This window comes from Sphaerodactylus townsendi, linkage group LG01 (assembly GCF_021028975.2).
Source record: "Sphaerodactylus townsendi isolate TG3544 linkage group LG01, MPM_Stown_v2.3, whole genome shotgun sequence".
In the NCBI taxonomy this organism is placed as follows: domain Eukaryota; kingdom Metazoa; phylum Chordata; class Lepidosauria; order Squamata; family Sphaerodactylidae; genus Sphaerodactylus; species Sphaerodactylus townsendi.
This window is the reverse complement of record NC_059425.1, coordinates 88,967,699-88,986,899: the sequence shown is the minus strand read 5'-3', so window position 1 is coordinate 88,986,899 and position 19,201 is coordinate 88,967,699. Positions and strand designations below refer to the sequence as shown.

The 19,201-nt window shown below is 40.8% G+C and overlaps 1 protein-coding gene across 13 annotated transcripts in view; it reads right to left on the bottom strand.

Moving 5' to 3' along the window:
* Positions 1 to 19,201, bottom strand: part of WDR27 (WD repeat domain 27) — a 101,562-nt gene that overhangs the window by 52,263 nt on the left and 30,098 nt on the right. For 8 of the 13 annotated variants that reach the window (XR_007243693.1, XR_007243692.1, XR_007243697.1 and 5 more), the window contains 5 exons: positions 16,990 to 17,079; positions 13,795 to 13,916; positions 12,725 to 12,858; positions 6,236 to 6,333; positions 3,316 to 3,437 (listed from right to left, as the gene is read on the bottom strand). Coding sequence is in view for 8 of the 13 variants with exons in the window: in XM_048486960.1 (XP_048342917.1) it covers positions 3,316 to 3,437; positions 6,236 to 6,333; positions 12,725 to 12,858; positions 13,795 to 13,916; positions 16,990 to 17,079 (566 nt within the window). In the remaining 5 variants the exon portion in view is untranslated. Of the gene's footprint in view, positions 1 to 3,315; positions 3,445 to 6,235; positions 6,334 to 12,724; positions 12,859 to 13,794; positions 13,917 to 16,989; positions 17,080 to 19,201 lie in introns of all 13 variants that reach the window. The other 5 variants (XR_007243699.1, XM_048487008.1, XM_048487030.1 and 2 more) reach the window with 2 other exon arrangements.

The following is a 19,201-nucleotide window of genomic DNA, read 5'->3' as shown; positions in this document are numbered from 1 at the left end:
ACTCTGGCCCAGCTACGCTACTGTCATAGGGTCACCAACAATTTGGAGAAAAAGTGCCCTGATACAGGCGTAATGGAGTGTTATTATCCTGGTGATATTATTTACTTCAGTGCCATGAAAAGCTTGAACTGAACATTGCCACAAATTAAACCTGTGTTAGACATTTTTTTTCTCCAGGTTGTTGGCAACTATAGAAGTCAGAGCAAATTTACAAGTTCAGTTTTTTTTATTAAAAAATTATCAAAAGTCATGAAACCTATTTTGCACTACTGAAATTTAAAGAGTGGAATTCATTTAAACTCAATTTGATAATATTTTTTTCATCTGCTTACTACATGGCAAGCTTTAGCCAAAAGATTATTTTTATAGAAGCATTATAGACAGTGGTTGGATCCAAAAATTTTAGTAACAGGCTCCCATGGTGGTGGGATTCAAATAGTGGCGTAGCGCCAATGGGGCTGGGCGGGGCACAACGGGGGCGTGGCCAGGCATTCCGGGGTGGGGCATTAATAATTTCTCTGTTACTGTAAAAAACTCTTACTGTAAAAAAAAGTTCCTAATTTCCAGCTGGTATCTTTCTGTCCAGAATTTAAACTCATTACAGCAAGTCCTATTGTCTACTGCCAACAGAAACAACTACTTCTCCTCTAATTGACTGCCTGTCAAATACTTAATACTTTCAAATACTTAATTTTGTTTCTAGAAATCAAAAGAAGGATCAAAACAAGGAACTTTACCATATTTCTAAAACATGTTTTTAAAACTGCCCAACAGGGAGAATTATCCCGTTTTCTACCTTCGCTAACCAGTCACACAGGAAACAACAGGATTTTATGATTTTTGGACCTAATGGAATTTCTAACGGAAAAGCAGACCCAATTAATAACCCCCTCTCAGCACACACAAATAATTAGTAACCCACTCTCGGGAACTGGTGAGAACCTACTGGATCCCACCTCTGATTATAGATAATAGGAGAAAAAAAAAGGATTAAAATGTCAGCAGATTACTTTCTACAGCAGCAATTTTGCTTAATTCTATTGATGCAAATCCAAAATTTCAAAACTAGCAAAAAAACTACCGTAGTAATAATCTAAGCATGTACATTTTAAACAGGCTTAATCGTAATTAATGAGCAGAACATTTTCTAAACTTTCCACAATCTATTACAAGGAGGGAGGCAAGTTCAAACAGCAGCTTTCCTCCAATTCTTCTGTGGTATTCTTGTAAGTTTTGTAGAGTTTTTTATTTATGTATTTGTTTACTTTGTTAATACTCTGCATTTCTTGCAGAAACAAGGCAGGATGCAAGCCACTGTTTATGGCTTTCATGTAGAAAACACACTGAAATAGTGCATATGCTAACTGAGCAAGGTATGGTGCATGTAACTTCTCAAAAGACTAAGGGTGGTGCTACAGTCTAGAAATGCTGAATATTTGCATGCAGCAAAGTGTATGAACAGGATAGGTGCATGCACCGACTATTACCACCTTAGCAGCCCTCTAGGAGCATATTTGTTGTTGCTTTGGCATATCAGGGATCTCAAGGATGAAGTGCTGCTGTCCTGCGGGGATAAAAAACCCCACAAGGCTGCAAATTTGATCTCTTGGTGATCTATCTGGGAATCCCATTCTGTATTTTTTTAAAAATTAATTTATTAAGTAAAACTTGTGGAATGGGACCTTCAAAATATAGTCCCTTATGGCATCTGAAATGTATTCTTTGGAGTTGGGAGACCCTTCAGAATGGAAGACTGCAGCTAGGACAGTGATGGCGAACCTTTTTGAGACAAGAGTGCCCAAATTGCAACCCAAACCCCACTTATTTATCGCAAAGCGCCAACCCGGCAATTTAACCTGAATGCTGAGGTTTTAGTTTAGAAAAAACCGGTTGGCTCCCTCTTCCTCCACCCCACCCGCTTGAGCAGGGTCCAGCCTGCTCTAGCCTCCAGCAAGTCCCACGCGCACCGCTCTGTGCCTCTCTAGCATCTCTGCCTCCTCTGCACGCCCCCCCTCAGGCAGCAGCCACCCGGAGCACAGGCACCAGGCCCGCCAGCTGAGTCCTCCCTGCACGTGCCCACAGAGAGGGCTCCGAGTGCCACTATGGCACCGTGCCATAGGTTCGCCATCACTGAGCTAGGAGGAACGAATCAGCAGAAACCAGGTACCTTCTGCTTCCACAAAAGTCCCTTGTGATCCCACCCAAAGTTATGGAACAAAATTAAAGAAATATGTGAAGTATTATACCACAGCAATGTGTTCATGCTTATCTTTAGATATCTAAGAAGGCAAAACACTTGATAAAGCAGACATGGAAGCATTACAATTTGAGCAAGATACATTAATCCATCTGGGATTTCAACTTTACAATCTGTCGCAGCCCATGTTCAATTTGAATATATAAGTAACCACCAATCCTTTAGCTCAATTCCCCTCTCTATTGATTTTGAAGCTGAATCTTGAAATTAGACTCTATTAGATCAATCACTCTAGTTGGAACTACCAATGAAGAGTGTTCAGAGGCTGAAGCTACAGCAGAGCACTACAGCTTGACTGTTGGTGAGGGCCAGCTATCAGGAGTATGTGACCCTGATCTTACAATTACACTGGCTATCAATCCACACCCAAGCCCAATTCATGGTGTTGGTTTTGTCCTTTAAAGTCCTACATGGCTTGGGAATGGGATCTCTGAAGGACCATCTTTTCTTTCATGTTGCTGCACAGGAATGAGGATCACAGAGACAGGACCACCTGACTGCCCCATCAATCAAAGAAGCTCATTTGGTGGGTACATGAGAGAAGGCCTTTTCAGTGGCAGACTCACAATTATGGAAAAATCTCACTGGGGAGGTACACCTGGATCCCTCAGTGTTGATCTTTAAGAATCAGTTGAAGACTATTTTATTAAGGGACACATTTGGTTAAGTTTATTGCCAATTCTGAATTGTGATTTTAATTTTTGGTTTTCATTTGTTCTTTAAATTTTATTTCACACATTTTATCTATTTTGTAAGCCCCCTTGACCTCCATAAGGAACAAAGGCTGTCAATAAATGTTTTAAATGTGAAAAAAAATAAGTAAAACTACGTTTTGACATTTACTTGCTACAGCAATTACAACATATTATAGATCAGCTGCACTGATCTAATGGAAGACCAGAGATGAGCAGAGAGGTAGAACTTAACAATGTTAATCAATAGTCCCAATAAAGGCAGAATAAGAGTCTCATCTGAAGTACTGCAGTTGCATACAATAAAAAAGAAAAGGCAAGGTTTTTAGTTATGCTTTTTAATGTTTATAAAAGATCTCAGCCTACCTTATTTTGGCAAATCTGGTAAATTGCTCTTGAATGAACATCTGTTATCACTGCTGCACTACAGCCCAAATTGAGGTCAAATACTTCTAGAGCTCGATTACTACCAGCTGCCAGTACAATATCTGTCATCTCTTTAAGTTAAAGCTATGATCAATCAATTTGCATTATAGTAAAGATATTTTACATATATCTCTTTTAATGTGAAAAAACAAAATAATAATCAACCAAACAAAAATCAACCAAAGTCTATAATATTCTGGGTCTCTAGATTCCCTATTTGCCATGTTTAGATGATTAGACTGCAGAAACATACTCCATGATCTTTTTCATCAAGATCAGTAACTGTCCCCCTGTATTTCTGGCCATATTCATGATAGTATGATAGAAAGATGGTGTAAATAGTGGTTAAAGTGTTGGTCTAGCTAGGCCCTGGGAGTCACAGGTTCAAATCCCCATTTGCCAGGAAACTCACTGGATGGCCTTAGGACAATTTGTGTCTTTAACCTATCTCAGAACTCCCAATTCAGAAGGAAATAAAATGGAGGAATGAACCATGTATGACAGTTGGAGAAAGACTGGGGAATGTTTGAATACAGCAGTGTCCCAATTCTATTATTATTTAAAATCAATTATCTGCAGACTGTTCAACTTAGGATAAATATAAAACTGACCTTCACAGTGATTTCAATTGTGCATCTCTTGTTTGAGTTGGGAGAACCAAACAACAGCACAGTACAGCATACCTGATAGGAGCTACAGCAGAATAATATATAGTCTTAGAGAGAAACAAATTCTAATGTGAGGTGGAATTGGCATTTGGTACAAAATATGTTTGTTATCAAATTCCTAATGTTTCACTAGCCATGTTCCAGTCAAAACAGAGGCAAGTGTGCAAGAAGAACAGCATGAATGTTCAACATATTTGTAAATGTAGTTCTAAGTTACCTTCCATTGTTATAATTAAAGTTCCCAGATTTCTACTAATGATTTTGTAGAGTGACTATTAAATTAATAGTATACTATATACTGTCTAACAGAAAGATAGAATCTCAATGTTGAATTAATTTGCAACCACTTCCTGGACCTTCTTTGTATTAAAAGAAGGTGGTAGCCATCTTAGGGGACTAGGAAAAAATGACAAAATTGGAAGGTTTGAGTTTTGAAAAACCAATGGGTGGAGAAGAATCCCTAGGTGACCCCAAGCAGAATGCAATTAAAACTGCTGTGATAGCCCAAAGGATTCCAGAAATACAGGTATTTTTACCCACGGCAGCCACTTTAGAAAAATTGGGGAAGAATCCTCAGGGGACCCTGAGCAGAATGCAGTTAAAATAGCTGTGATATCTCAAGGGATTCCAGAGATACAGGTGGTTTTATCCACAGCAGACATTTTAATATTGGGATTCTTTTTCTACTACTTTCACTTCTGCCAAACACAGAATCGCATTTTTATGACAGAGTATAGTTAAATGATATCACTGACTATGCATGAAGTCTTCCCATTTTGAACTGCATTCGAGTTGCTGGGTATAAGTATCACTATTAAAACAATTTTGGGGAATTTTTTCACTTTTTACTAAGTGTTGTAAATGATGTGTTCCAAACTGGGCAACAGTGGGCCTTTCCCCACTTACGTTTTGCAGCGCGCAACTCTGAGCGCGAGCAATTTCCGCCCCGGGGTTGTGTTCCCCGTCAGAAGGTGCTGTTTTCTTCAGCGTCAGAAATGATGCGCGCTGAAGGGACGTTAGAGCGCAGAGTCGGGGCGGCTGCATTGTCGCCACCCAGACTTGTGGGGAGCACCGCTGGACCACGCACTATTTGGGGGCAGTAGCGTGCAGCAAACGGTAGGTGGGGAAAGGGCCAGTGTAAAATGAGATCCTACACACATGGAAAATGTGTTGTTGATCTAAGTCTAGCTTTTGTTCTGGTGACAGATACCAACAGAAGCTCACGAAGAACTAAGCAAATGCCCCCCAAAGTGTTTATTTTCAAGGATGATTTGGACCGGTTCGGCCGAACCGGTTGTTAAATAGTGAATTCCACCACTGTGAGTCCCACCTAAACTCTAAGGCGTCCTGCCAATCACCCCTCCTCCTTTCCCCCCTTGGCCTACCCACCTTGCCAGGCTGAACAAGCAGCCCGGCGGCGCTGCCACAGGGTGCCCCACCAGGTCCCGCCAGGCCCTGCCAGGCTGCCTGGGACCACCACTACCTCAGGTAAGTGGGGCACTGGGGGGTGCCCATAGCAGGTGTTTCCCCGGGTGCCATTTTCCTTCCCTATGCCTTTGCCATTTGGGCATGAAATGATCAGCTGCCCCCCATTCCAGAGGTGGGATCCAACCAGTTCTCTCCACTTCTCTAGAAGTGGTTACTAATTTTTTCTGAGTGCCAAGAAGGGGTTACTAAAGCAACCTCCCTGCCCAATAGGAACTGGAGGTGCGTGTGTGCAGCAGCGCCACTGTTTGAATCCCACCACCATTGGAACCTGTTATAAAAAAATTTGGATCCCACCACTGCCCCATCCCCCGCCCCAGATCCCAGAATGAGTTGTTAAATTATCTGAATTCCACCACTGTATGCAACCCATAAGTTTGACTGACCAAAGTTTGAATGTTAATGTCTCATTTTATATTGTGCGTCAATTTAGAAGTTTATAGGGAAATTATGTTCAACTTGTAATAGATACTAACAGTATAAGATAGACAACATTATTTTCCAAGTCAAGTATATTTGTCCTATTTTTATAGCAAAGAACAGGAGAACTAAAAGCTGGCTAAGGAATTTTCAGGGAAATATTTCGGTCTAACACGTGTCTATTTATTCCATTTATATTCTGCTCCACTGGGGACCCAAAGTAGGTGACAACATTCTCTTCTCCTCCATCTTATGCTGAACATTAGTCACAATTAGTAGAAGGATACAAGAGTAGAATTCATTTACTGCTGCAAGGCTGGTGATTTCTACAGTAGATTCCATGGGAAATTTCTGTATTGATTTGCAAAAACTCTTATTTTTGTACCTGACAAAACAATATTGAACATTCATATATAGGAAAGAGAGACCGTCAAAAACAAGACAATACTGAAACAACTTTAGCAAGAATCTTGAAATGTATTTGCAACTTGTAACTCTTACAAATTCTCAGAAATGTATTAGCCTTCTGATAATTCACACAATTTACATAAACATACAAAGTTTAGATTTACTGTTGATCTCAAAGAATTGCATCAGCATTAGCTTGCTTAATTTCAACAGAACTTTTTATATTTCTTTCTCTTTCAGTTAGCTAGGGAGAAAGTTCAGCTTTCTATCCAATGGCTTGATAAAACCCACAGAATCTACCACAGGAATATTTTCAGTAAAAGTTTGAGTACTTTGTGTGTATATATATTCATATATATCCAAAGCAGTCTCATCATGTAAATTTTCAGAGATCCATTTTGTAACATTTGAATTCACAGAGCAAGTCTGAGGTCTTATTCATTCATAAAGATGGCTGGGAATTAACCCGGGCCGCGGTTGCTGCTCGGGATGTGGGAAGGTGAAACCAGCAGGTGCCGCCCAAGCGAGGACGGAAAGGGAAGGAGAGCCATGCCTGGCGAGGGCTAGCGTCACCAGAGGAAAGGAGGGGCGAAGCAAGGCATTAAAAGAGCTCGCCCTCCTTTGTCTTGGCCATGTGCTCGCCAGCTGACGATTTGCCCGCCCACCCTCCCTAATTTTCTTATGTGTTAATGCATGGCTTTTGTCATAGCCTGATTCACTGGCAGTTTCACGCATGGGTATTGATCTGGAAGGGCAAGGGGAAGGGAGCTAGGCCCTGCCAAACAGGGGCAAAGGGGGAACACCTCTTGCCAGGAGCGGCTGCCCAGCAGAGCCCTGCAGAAGAGCGAAGCTTGGATACGGGGCGCCTGCCCTGCGGAGCTTCAGCACGTTACCCGCATGACTAGATCCAGACCCATGCTTAGCCTCGCGCTTCTGCTCAATAAAATGGCTATGGCCAATTTATTACCCCAGCAAATGAAGTGGTGCGTATCATTGGGAAAGGGTTTCGTGCAGAATAGGTCCACCCTCGGACAGCAATCACACATCATCTTTCCCTGATTTTCCTTTAACCTGAAGGTACCTAGAATGTGAGTTAAATGAATGGGATAGAATTTGGAAAAGAAATTGTTGGTATTTCTACCCGGTAAAATTGGCTAAAATGTACCCTGGTGTAGTGGTTAAGAGCAGGTGTACTCTAATCTGGAAGAACCGGGTTTGATTCCCTGCTCTGCCGCTTGAGCTATGGAGGCTTATCTGGGGAATTCAGATTAGCCTGTGCACTCCCACACACCCCAGCTGGCTGACCTTGGGCTAGTCACAGCTTTTTGGAACTCTCTCAACCCCAACCACCTCACAGGGCGTTTGTTGTGCGGGGGGAAGGGCAAGGAGATTGTAAGCCCCTTTAATTGTCCTTACAGGACAGAAAGGGGGGATATAAATCCAACACTTTTTCTTCTTTTTCTAAGACTTCTGAAATGTGTTGGAGATGTCATCAAGAAAAAAGATCCTTTGACCATATGTAGTGATATAACAAATAAGTCAATTTTGGCATAGTATTTACGATGTAATGAAAAAAACTTTGGGCTATGAGTTTGCAATGAAAAAGATAATGTTAAATATAACGTCTATGGCAGGGGTAGGGAACCTGCGGCTCTCCAGATGTTCAGGAACTACAATTCCCATCAGCCCCTACCAGCATGGCCAATTGGCCATGCTGACAGAGGCTGATGGGAATTGTAGTTCCTGAACATCTGGAGAGCCGCAGGTTCCCTACCCCTGGTCTATGGTAAAATTGGCTTACAGTAAACTTCTTTTAAAATAAGCCAATTTACATATTAAGCATAACTGAGCTGTCAATCTCCAAGGCCAGGATAATCATGTATACAGATTCTTGAGTGAAGATGCCTTGTGAGTGATTTTAGATATAAAGCCCACAATGGCCTGGAAAGGGCCTTACCTTCTCCCCCTGTCTTTTCCTGACAGAACCAAACCTGGAATACTGTTGTTTCCTAGCAACAGCCACTGAGGGAACTCAGTGCTTAAAGCTATAGGTGTTGTTTACCATTTTGTTTATTTATTGCTCCCTAATCTTTTTTCTTTCTAAGATTTCACATTTCTCTGCAAACTTACAACCATTTCAGTCTTGGCTGTTCACAGTTCCAGTCACCAGACCAAATGAACTTCCCTATTAGTATACAGACTGTAATTTGACTGGCATGATACTTCTGTTTCAGGGGAATTTGCAAAGGGATAACAGCACCAGGTATAATAACAAAAGCATATCAATTTCTTCTATGTAAACTCCCATTCACATTACAACTAAAAGTAAAAGTAACTTCTACATATGGGGGCAGGGTACTTTGTTCAACTTTACTTTGACTTGAAAATTAAACCCATAATCTGAAGACTGGTGGTCCTGTAGATACATGGAAAGCTGTAAATTCATGTCCTAACAGGAAATGGAAACCAAACTGTCTTAACATTGAGATGAAATGAATTCACACTTACAAGGCAATACACAGGAGGGAGGAGTAGATTCATGGCAGCTGGGAATGGGGTAGCTGTGCCACCTCCAAAGGGGTTTTGGGCAGCATAGCAAACAGAAATAGAGGGAAAGTCCCTGCTGCCCAGAAAATCCCAGAGCAGAATGGCTTATGGCATGCTTTTTTATGTCATATGTCAGCCGTGCCAGCATAGGGGACGATCCCAAGCTGAAAACCCTTTAAAGCCAATGAAAGTTGGCCCTGCCCCAAACAAACCCCCCAACCCAGTGCTGGTAGGGGCTTCTGTGGCAGAGAAGGGCAGGGCAACTTCTGCATTTGGGTGCCATGGGGCACCCTGCCACCAACATACCCTTGCATAACCTGCACAAAAGTTTTCCCCCTTTGGGATTGCACTGTCAAATGCATAATACCCTACTAATTAATTCTGAACTTGAAAAGAGATCTCTCTCCAGTAAGGTGTATTATAACTGCTATTTCATATTACAAGAAACAAGGAATATCTATCTTCCTATTGTCTTTTAACCGTTGCCTTTTAAAGGAAGCAGATCACTTCCCAATGAAGCTGCACAGATTGCTGGCAGATACTTGAGTCATGAAAATTTTGAAAACCAATATGAAGTAGTTCAACAAAAAACAGAGGTTTGAATGCTACTATGAGTTAAAAATATCTGAATGCTCTGACACCTCACAGTTAAGTGACAAAACTGAGCTTACCATTTCCAGGTTGACCAGGTAAAATATAATTGTTGTGTCAAGTTGAATATTTGAACAAGTGAATTACTTATGGCAATAAACAGATTATACTGGCTTTATGGTAGCTCTTTTCAGTTGTTAAAATTTTGGCACTCAAATGCTATTCACGATCCACCTGATTAACATGGCCACTATTTTGTGTGACAAGGACAATGTGTATATTTTTCCAACTTCCACAAATGTGAATGCATGCCATCAAGAAACCTGGAAAACCCATATTGCCTATTCAGACAAAATGGTGAGTGTACGTATCATGGGTATTGCGATCTCCCATTACACACAGTTTGAGCACCAAAGCTGTAATGACCAAAAAGGGTAAATTTCAGCTGTTCACCTAAAACTACCCAAGATAGCAATATGGGGCTACAAGGAGTACATGCTGTCAGAGGATAGTCGTTTAGTCAAGAAGCAGCAGGATTACTGTGAAATACATTACACTGCCTTAATATTCCATAGAGATATTCTAACATACAGTTCACTGATGATTAGGACTGAATTATAAATAATCATATTACAGTCTGTGTTTTCTGAATTTTATGCCCTTTGATCCTGCTGTTGGCTTTTTTTCTTTCCACACTTCCTTTATAAAATGTCTGCACAATAAGGATACACTCATTTCATTTCAAAAACTATGCTCTAGTTCACCAACGCTTATGCTGGAATGAAAGTATTAAGTCTTTAACAAAACTTGTTCACTTTCACAGAACTGAAGAAGAGCACTGCTTGGAAGTGTTATAGAACTGAAAAGATCCATATTGCTGTTGTTATTTGATTGCCTTTGTAGCAAAAGAAAGAGAGAATACACAGGTGATCTAGGCTACATTACCATGTTCTTCTAATAAAGGGATTTAACACGTTCCTGATGTTTGTCTAGAGTTCCACTGAATCTTTTCATTCAAGCATTTTTCCAAACCTGACTCATTAGGAGTACTGAGTGAAAAATTAGTAGAAATGAAAGAAAAGGCATAGTTGAATATAAAAAGCATGAAATGATGGGAAATGAACATGGAAAAAACAAGGAAAATGTTAGGGGGAATGAAGTTTTTATTCTTTTTGTTTTGAAAAACAAATCTGTCTCTCAATGCTATTTGGGTAGGGTCCTGTGCTATGTATAGCAGCTTTTTTGGTACTAAATTAAACCCAAAGAACAAAGGCGCCCTGGAGAGACAATACAAACAATTTATTCTACAAAACAGAAAAATCCCAGGTTTGCAGAAAACTCTGAATTAACCCCCCCCCCACACTGAGGAATTAACCCTCCCCACAAATAACAGAAACAGCATTTGTAGCTTTAAGAAACAAATAATCTTGGTGGCCATTGCTAGGCAACAGTGGCGTATGGGGGGGCAAATGAAGCCCGGGCCGTGCCCCCCTGTGAGCCCTCCCTGTCCCACTCCATTTATCTTAGCTTAGCTGGCTGCAAAGAGCAGCTGGCTGAAAAAACAGCTGGGTTGGGCCCACCAAGCTGCTCCGGGCTTCTGCCGGACTGTGAGTGGGGCAAGGGGGAAGTGGGAGGGGTGTGGGGGTGATTTTCTACCCCCCACATGACCCCCACCCCGTGGTAGCTACGTGGCTGCTCGGCAACTACTACAGCATTGCCACCCTTCGAGCCTTGGTTTCTGTCATTAAAAAACAGGGAAGGCGGCATAGCTCCCTAGGGCTATTCTGACCCTTGAGGGAGGACTCATTGAGGCCAGATCCACCAGAAATCACTGGGCTACTTTCTACCACGTAATTTGCATAGCTCACCCAGACCCAGATGCTTGCTATTGTTCAACAACAGCCACCTCATGAGAGGCACTGAGGTGTAGTGATTAGAAGAAGAAGAAGAAAAGTTTGGCTTTATATCCCCCCTTTCTCTCCTGCAGGAGGCTCGAAGGGGCTTACAATCTCCTTTCCCTTTCCCCCCTCACAACAAACATCCTGTGAGGTGGGTGTGGCTGAGAGAGCTCCAAGAAGCTGTGACTAGCCCAAGGTCACCCAGCTGGCGTGTGTTGGAGTGTACAGGCTAATCTGAATTCCCCAGATAAGCCTCCACAGCTCAGGCGGCAGAGCTGGGAATCAAAACCAGTTTCTCCAGATTAGATACATGAGCTCTTAACCTCCTACGCCACTGCTGCTCAGACTAGGATATGGGAGACCCAGATTTGAACTGTCCCATGCAAGCTTGCTAGGCAACCTTAGGGCAGTCACACACTCCCAGCCTAACCCCCCTCACAGTGTTTTTGTAAGGAGTAAATGGGCGAGAAAAGAATAATGTAAATTACTTTGGGTCTCCACTGATGAAAAAGGTGGAGTACAAGTAAAGTTAAAAATACATCTGAAGATGAGGGCACATAAATGTTAGGTTGGTGTGTGGGAAGGAAAAAAGAAAGCAGGGAAAGGTTTGGATATGGGGTGGTCAGGAGGAAAAAAAGAAATAACACAAGGAGAGTGGCACAAGAGAAAGTAAATTAAAAATATGATTCACTCACTAATAAAAAGATAATTAATTAAAATATATGAAAGCAAAGTTTCATGTTACCTACCACTGAGAAGGCTTACAATTTAAATACTATACAATAAATGAAAATGTATTTTGACTCAGTAACAGAGCATATATTTAGAGACAGAAGGATCCATTTCTACGCCCAGCAACGACAGGTAAAGAGTGTCACATAGAAGGCACCGGGAAAACCTGCTTGAGAACTTAAAGAACTGCTGACAGTCAGATAATGAAATGTATTGTTGAGGGCTTTCATGGCCAGAATCACTAGGATATTGTGGGTCTTCTGGGTTGTATGACCGTGTTCCAGTAGTATTTTCTTTTGACATTTCACCTGCATATGTGGCTGGCATCTTCAGAGGATCCTGACGTGTTTCAGGAGCAATAATCTGACCAGATATTTAGCAGCTTTGAATAACATTATGTGAAAGGCAATAAATTGAAAGCAATTCCATCACTAGAGACACCCATGAAAGACCTCACTTTTATTTTTGAATAACAAAACATTAATACTAAATATACATTCCTACATTATTTCTTGTTCACTTATAATATAGTACATATTCTAGAGAATTAAAAAATGTATTGGTAACATTTTAAACGTACAATTACAAATGTTTACCTACCGTTTTATTTCATCCTTGCTGGTATCAAGGAAGTATCTCAACAAATGAAACTCTGCTCCACAAGACAGCAATATAAAGGTATCCATATAATAAAACTGTGCTGATCTGATAGGTTTATGAAACATCTCCTTACCCTGAAATGAAAAATGCATAGCTAACATTATGGCATAATTTTCCGTTAGAAAATATACGTACTCACTGTTGTCCTGATTACAAAGTCCTGCCTCTTAACATCATCTTCTGCGATAATTTTCTGACTAAATAGAATTTCTCTCAATTACAAATCTTGATTCTCTCTAAATTATTCTTGACTGCAGTTTAATTATTCAAAAAACAAATCCCTAAAATATTAATTAATGACAGAGGAGTTCAACCCTTGGTGTAATGAACTTGTTTAATCTTGGCCCATTTGCAACTTAAAGTATGTCACATTCCAGATGGTGTCATTTAGAGCCCAATGGGGTCTAAAAGTTCCCCTATCCTTGTAGGATTCCCTTCTGACAAATGGGAGTGGCAGATTATTGGTAGGAATGTTTTCTAGCATCCCAGTTCACAAGCTTCACACTTAGAGGAGCCTTCATTACTGCCAAGCGCTATAAGAAGCACTGGTACCTACAGTGGACTGAACTAAGAAGCATCAGAAACTACCTCCTCACACTTCCCAGCAGCAGCCTTAGCCTGAGGTCCTTCTTTCACTAATCATCCTCCACACCATGCCCATGGAAAAGTAAGGAATTTCTGGTAGGAAAGGTATTGACTGGACGGCACTGAATCCCGCGCAGGATAATCAGGAACCAAGTGTATACATGGCAGCTCAGCAGCTCATTCAAAGGAGCTGGAGAACCTGAGCAGAATGGCACAAAGCTTATAGAAGGCTTAAATGAAGGTTCAGAACCATCACTGACAGAACTAAAACTGTTGACAGACTCTGAAAATGTCCTACTAAGAAGATGGTGGGTATTACATTCCCATATATAATCATAAAACATATAATTAATGGGTTATTTAGGCACATGAGGCATAGACGATAGTCACCAAAATATATCTAACCAGCATGAACTATTTATTACCAGACATAAAGCAGGCTCTGCATTGCTGACTGACCATATCCTTAGTGTTCTGTCTTCAGAAGATGAAACTAGCCAGTTTTTGTCATGGCTCCATTCCACTGAAGTAACAGCCCCATCGTGCCCTAATAAACAAAACAAAAATGTACACATTAGGGGAGAAGGTCTACCTGTTAAACTGTTAAGGTTTTTTTTTATCCACAAACAACCCTGGTCACCAGAGACATTTAAAAAAAATGTTTTGTTACAAACAAGCTTCAAGAAGTCTGATTAAAATTAGTAAATATTATTGATTTATTTTCTACCCTCATTTCTACCAATGAGTTATTTGGTATTTGCTTGTTAATAACTTTTGTGGTAGAGTCTGAGGAGGGCAGGTTTTGGGGAGGTGAGACCTCAGTTGAACATAATGTAGGCTGACCAGACGTCCCGCTTTTGGCGGGACCATCCCGCCTTTAAACAATTTGTCCCGCGTCCCGCGGGCTCTTCAAATTATCCCAATTTTGGGGAGGCTGCCGCACTGCCTTCTGGGCCGCAAGGCAGTGCGGCAGCCTCCCGCACGCCCGGCCGCAGGAGCACACTGCCTTCTGGGGCTTGCTGTTTGCCGCTCTGTGACAGGAATCTTGGGCAAATTTCTTGGGGTGCCTGGAAGGGGTGTATTTTTAAAGCTAGTGACACCAACATTTCAGGCTATCATCTGGTAACTATTCTTATGATGCCACCCAAGTTTGGTGAAGTCAGGTTCAGGAGGACCAAAGTTTTGGTCCCTCAAATGGGTAGCCCCCATCTCCTGTTAGCTCCCATTGAAAACAATGGGGATGGGGGCATTCCATTTGGGCATCCATAACTTTGCTTCCCCTGAACCAAACATTGCCAAACTCGGGTGGTATTATCAGGGCAGTCTCTGGATGATGCCCTGAAATCATGGTGCTGTTAGCTTTAAAAATGCGCTCCCTGCAGGCCAAAAAAAAACACCTGCAAATACCCCCCCCCCCCCCAGCCCAAATAATACCTTGTGCATTCGGTGATTTGTTCATATTTGGGCAGGACATAATCAGACAATTTTGTCCAAATTTTGCTCAAATTTGCTCCAGATTCCAGCCGAATCTGCTATCTGGGGTTTCTTCTGAATCTCCAACCCTCAAAAGTGATGCTGTTTCAGGGTGGGAGTTCGGCTCAGTCGAAAGCATCACTTTCTAATTTTGTTTAATCGGGGACCCCAGATTCTCCCTTTAAGGTGGATTTTAAAGAAGAATCTGAGTCCTCCTAGTTTTAAACACCATTGAAAGTGATGCTGTTTGGGGGTGGATTCCACTGGAGGCGTTTTGTGAGAGATGATGCTGACATTTGTTTGGTAAATGTTTCTATTGCTGGGGTGATTTTGAGAGATTTACATGCTTAATACCCACTTGCACTGGCTTGGAGTTTGTTGCTCTATGCGGCTAACAACCTACCTTGCTAGGGTTGTTGCGGTGGGATTAGGAAATTAGAAAAAAGAGTTGGTGGGGAGAGAGCCATGTATGCTGCTCTTCTTTTGCTGGGAGTGGGAGTGTTTTGTGAGCTGGTACAAAATATCATTGTTTGGTCATGGTGAGGGTGGGGGGGAGGTGGCTGATGCTTCGGGTCGGGCGCCAAACTCAGGTTTTGTCCCCGGGCACCAGTTTGCCTAGGTACACCCCTGCCTTTAACAAACCTGAAATCCCTCCACTAAACTGTTCAGGAAGCACAGTAAGGGAGCTGGATTCAATCGTCCCACTTCCCACCCCTCACCAAACAGATGATCAGTGTGGCTTTATTCTTTTTTAAACAGGTTCCACACAAGCAGCCTCAGAGTGTCATGGCATCATTTCCAAATATACATTCCCACATTCTCATCAAATACAGATACAGGCAACAATGCAAAATAAACTTTTAGCAAAGAAACATTCCTGAACTTCAAGATTGTTGCAACCTAAACAAAAAGAGACCTGTAGCATCTTAAAAACGAACACATTTATAGCAGTGTAAGCATTTGTGAGCCAAAACACTGCATCTGCCAAAGTCGTTCATGAAAGCTTATGCTACAATTAATCTGATAAATCTTTAAAATCCCACAAGACTGAACCATCACTGGGTTGACAACAAGAATCATATACGGTCATCTTTGCCTATCATTATACAATTCAGTGCAAGTGCTAATAATCAGCAAACAGCTCAGGAAGAAATGAACTTTTCTTCACTCTAAGTGTATATATATCAGAATTGCTTCAATGCTCACAATTTACACAACTGAAAATATAACTAGCCTAGCAATTTAAATGGTATAACTGTGAACAAATTCAGAACTGAAAAATATGTTGTAACATTCTTTTTTATAACTTTGGAGATTGTATTTGGCAATATGAAAAAATTAAAGCATTTAAAAGTCTTAGTCTGCCCTCTAGGGTACATCCAAGTGCATTTTGAATTAGAAATTGAATTTTGTCATGCACATGCCGATACTCTACTGCTGAGCTACAGTCCCCTCCCTGAGAAGTAAATGGTTGTAGCCAGTCTCCTAGCATTAAGACACAGACAAGGCAAATAAGTGAAAACCAAGCAGAGAACGGTAAGCTTGAAAGCCACATTAGGAAAAAAATGCACAATACCAATATCTGGTAACTTAGCTTTGCCTTCAGGTGAAAGCTCGCACACCAAATTAATTCTCAAAGCTAACATTTGATCCACTCAGTGCATGCAGAGGAGAAGATTCCCACTGGGCTCAATGAAGCCAATTAAGTTCCTCACCAGCCCTCCACATTTCACATACCGGTAGTACTAAGATCATTGAACACATACAAAGGAAGTCCCAGACAAGAGGCTACAGAGAACTTTTCTTCAGAAAATTGTTTGGGTCATGTTTTTTAATCAAGTTAGCAATATTTTAATTGGCAAATATATTGCTGTAAAAATAAGCTGCTATGTTTAAATCTTCCATCAAGGTCCTTTACTTAAGTGTGCGGGCACAAATCAACAACTAAACAGTATACTACTGAAAGTATACCAAAGAAATTGCTTCTTGGCCTTTTGGCTAAGATCATGTGTAGTTTCAAGTGTAGTATACCAAAGAAATTCAAGGATTTAAAGTTTTTAAAAGCAAAATGTCATTTTAGAACTGTGGCTTCCAGAGGAAGGAAACAGGAGGACAGCTAAGAATGGAAAAGGCTAGAAGTAATTTACCTGAATAAACAGTTGGTGTTCCTTTAAGGTTTGAGCTGAATGCCAGCAAAGTTTTGTCTGCTAAGCCACAAGCCAACAACTCTCCATCTCCTATAAAGGAAATTTATGCAGGAAGTAAATCCAATCATTCTAAACTATAAATATACTACAACATACCCTGTTTCCCCTAATATAAGACATCCCCGAAAAATAAGACATGGTAGAGGTTTTGCTGAAGTGCGAAATATAAGGCATCCCCCGAAAGTAAGACATAGCAAAGTTTTTGTTTGGAAGCATGCCCGACGAACAGAACACCAGAAAAATAAGACATCCCCTGAAAATAAGACATAGCGCATCTTTGGGAGCAAAAATTAATATGAGACACTGTCTTATATTCGGGGAAACACGGTAGACTACATTCCACACTGATCTGATTCTGTATGGTAGCTCTAGGTATTCAGATATTTGTAACACCTGCATAACATACAAAATCATAATTCAGATTAACTCTGGATAATAGTCCAACTTCATATCCTGGCTTCAGGTTCTAGTTTGACAGACCCTAACTAACTATAATTAGTGGAGTGACCACTATTCAGACAATAAAACTAGTCATAGTTTGTTTAATCAAACCATGGTGTCTGAACTGACACTCAACAGAATCTGTTTGCCTAATAAGCTCATAAAATGTTCCTTTTAAAAAAAAATACTTGATGTATTTAAAGGGAAGTGGATCTGGAATGTGGGTTGCTTTTACTGTAACTGTTTTAATAATCTGAAATTATCATCATAAGTATAGTTCATTAGTCATCTAGGCAATATATAAATCTGAATCAGATCAATATAGTGACCTACGCTTGAATCGTGATAGTTGTTTAAATAATGACTGACAATTTTATGGGGAGAGGAGTCATCTGTAGCAGTTAAGAAATATTTTGAGAGGCAAGTGATCTCCTTCCCCACAAGCATCCTGCAGTTAATTTATAAATGAAATCCACAGCTACAGCCAAAGTTTGCACAAACAACAGGCCTGACTAAGGGCTGAAAGGGTTTGATTGGCTTGGGGAAAAAATGAATGAATTATTTCTATTCTTGGAAGAAGAAAGCAAAAAAATTAATCACAGAAGTTCTTGGCCCATCTATAACTCTGAGAAGATATGCCATAAATTCCCTCAGTTTGAACTGCCTCTACTGAGATGATTCACAGAGGGACATGTCTACAGAAGAGGAAGAAAAGTGAAATAAGGGAGGGATGGAATGAGTTCTCCTTCTGTCCGCTCTGAGCTTATTCAGTCCTGATTTAAATATGATGCTTAATAAGGAACATGTACCTATGTGTCTGAGATTCAATTTATCTAGGTCATGAGCATCCACACTACTAGCACTTCAGTGAGGTATCCACCCACACCACAGACCCCTGGGATGCTTATGTAGCACATACTGGTGAGCTGATCCAATCTGAACAAGATACTGACTGCATGGAATTCCACACAGGTAACGTGTGTGGGGTTTTTTTTTAAAAAAAAACATACTTTGCATCACATTTCAATTAGACATCAAAAAGATGTGGAAGTGTTTCACCAAAAAGGCATAATGAGCACTTTGCTCACTAATCTTAAACAGAGTTATTTCCGTTTAAACCCATTAAAATTAATGGTATTAGGCTAGAGTAGGTTTGCAATATGGATCCAAAATCAAAGGAATTTTGCTAGTCACATAGGTTGCCAATCAGACCTAAAGGCTGACCTAAAGACACTATGACATAAAAACCCCTGCCTGGCTTTGGACCCTAATAGCTGCTGAGCTGCCTCTCCTCCTGTGACGCACCATAGCTCTGCTCATCCATTGTAGACCTTCTGCAGGTGCCACCCTGCAAACAGGATCAATAACTGCCTATATACTTACATTCTCTGTTGTGGATACTACCTTATGGAATGGCCTGTCTAATAAGGACTGTAACAAATAAGGACAGTAATAAGGGGTGTAACAAAATGATTCAGAAGGATGCCTTGGGAAAGGGATTGTGGATCACACCACTAGGATATATTATCAGTTTGCTGCACATATTTCTCTGCAATTTCATTGGTTTTTAACTAATGCAATACCATTTTTTTCTGATTGTATCTACATTGTATATCATGCCTAATTTGCTATGCTCATTCAAATTTTGTTAATTTTAGTCCTAGTAAATTGTTCATTCAACATCCTTTCATATTGATTATATTGACCTACA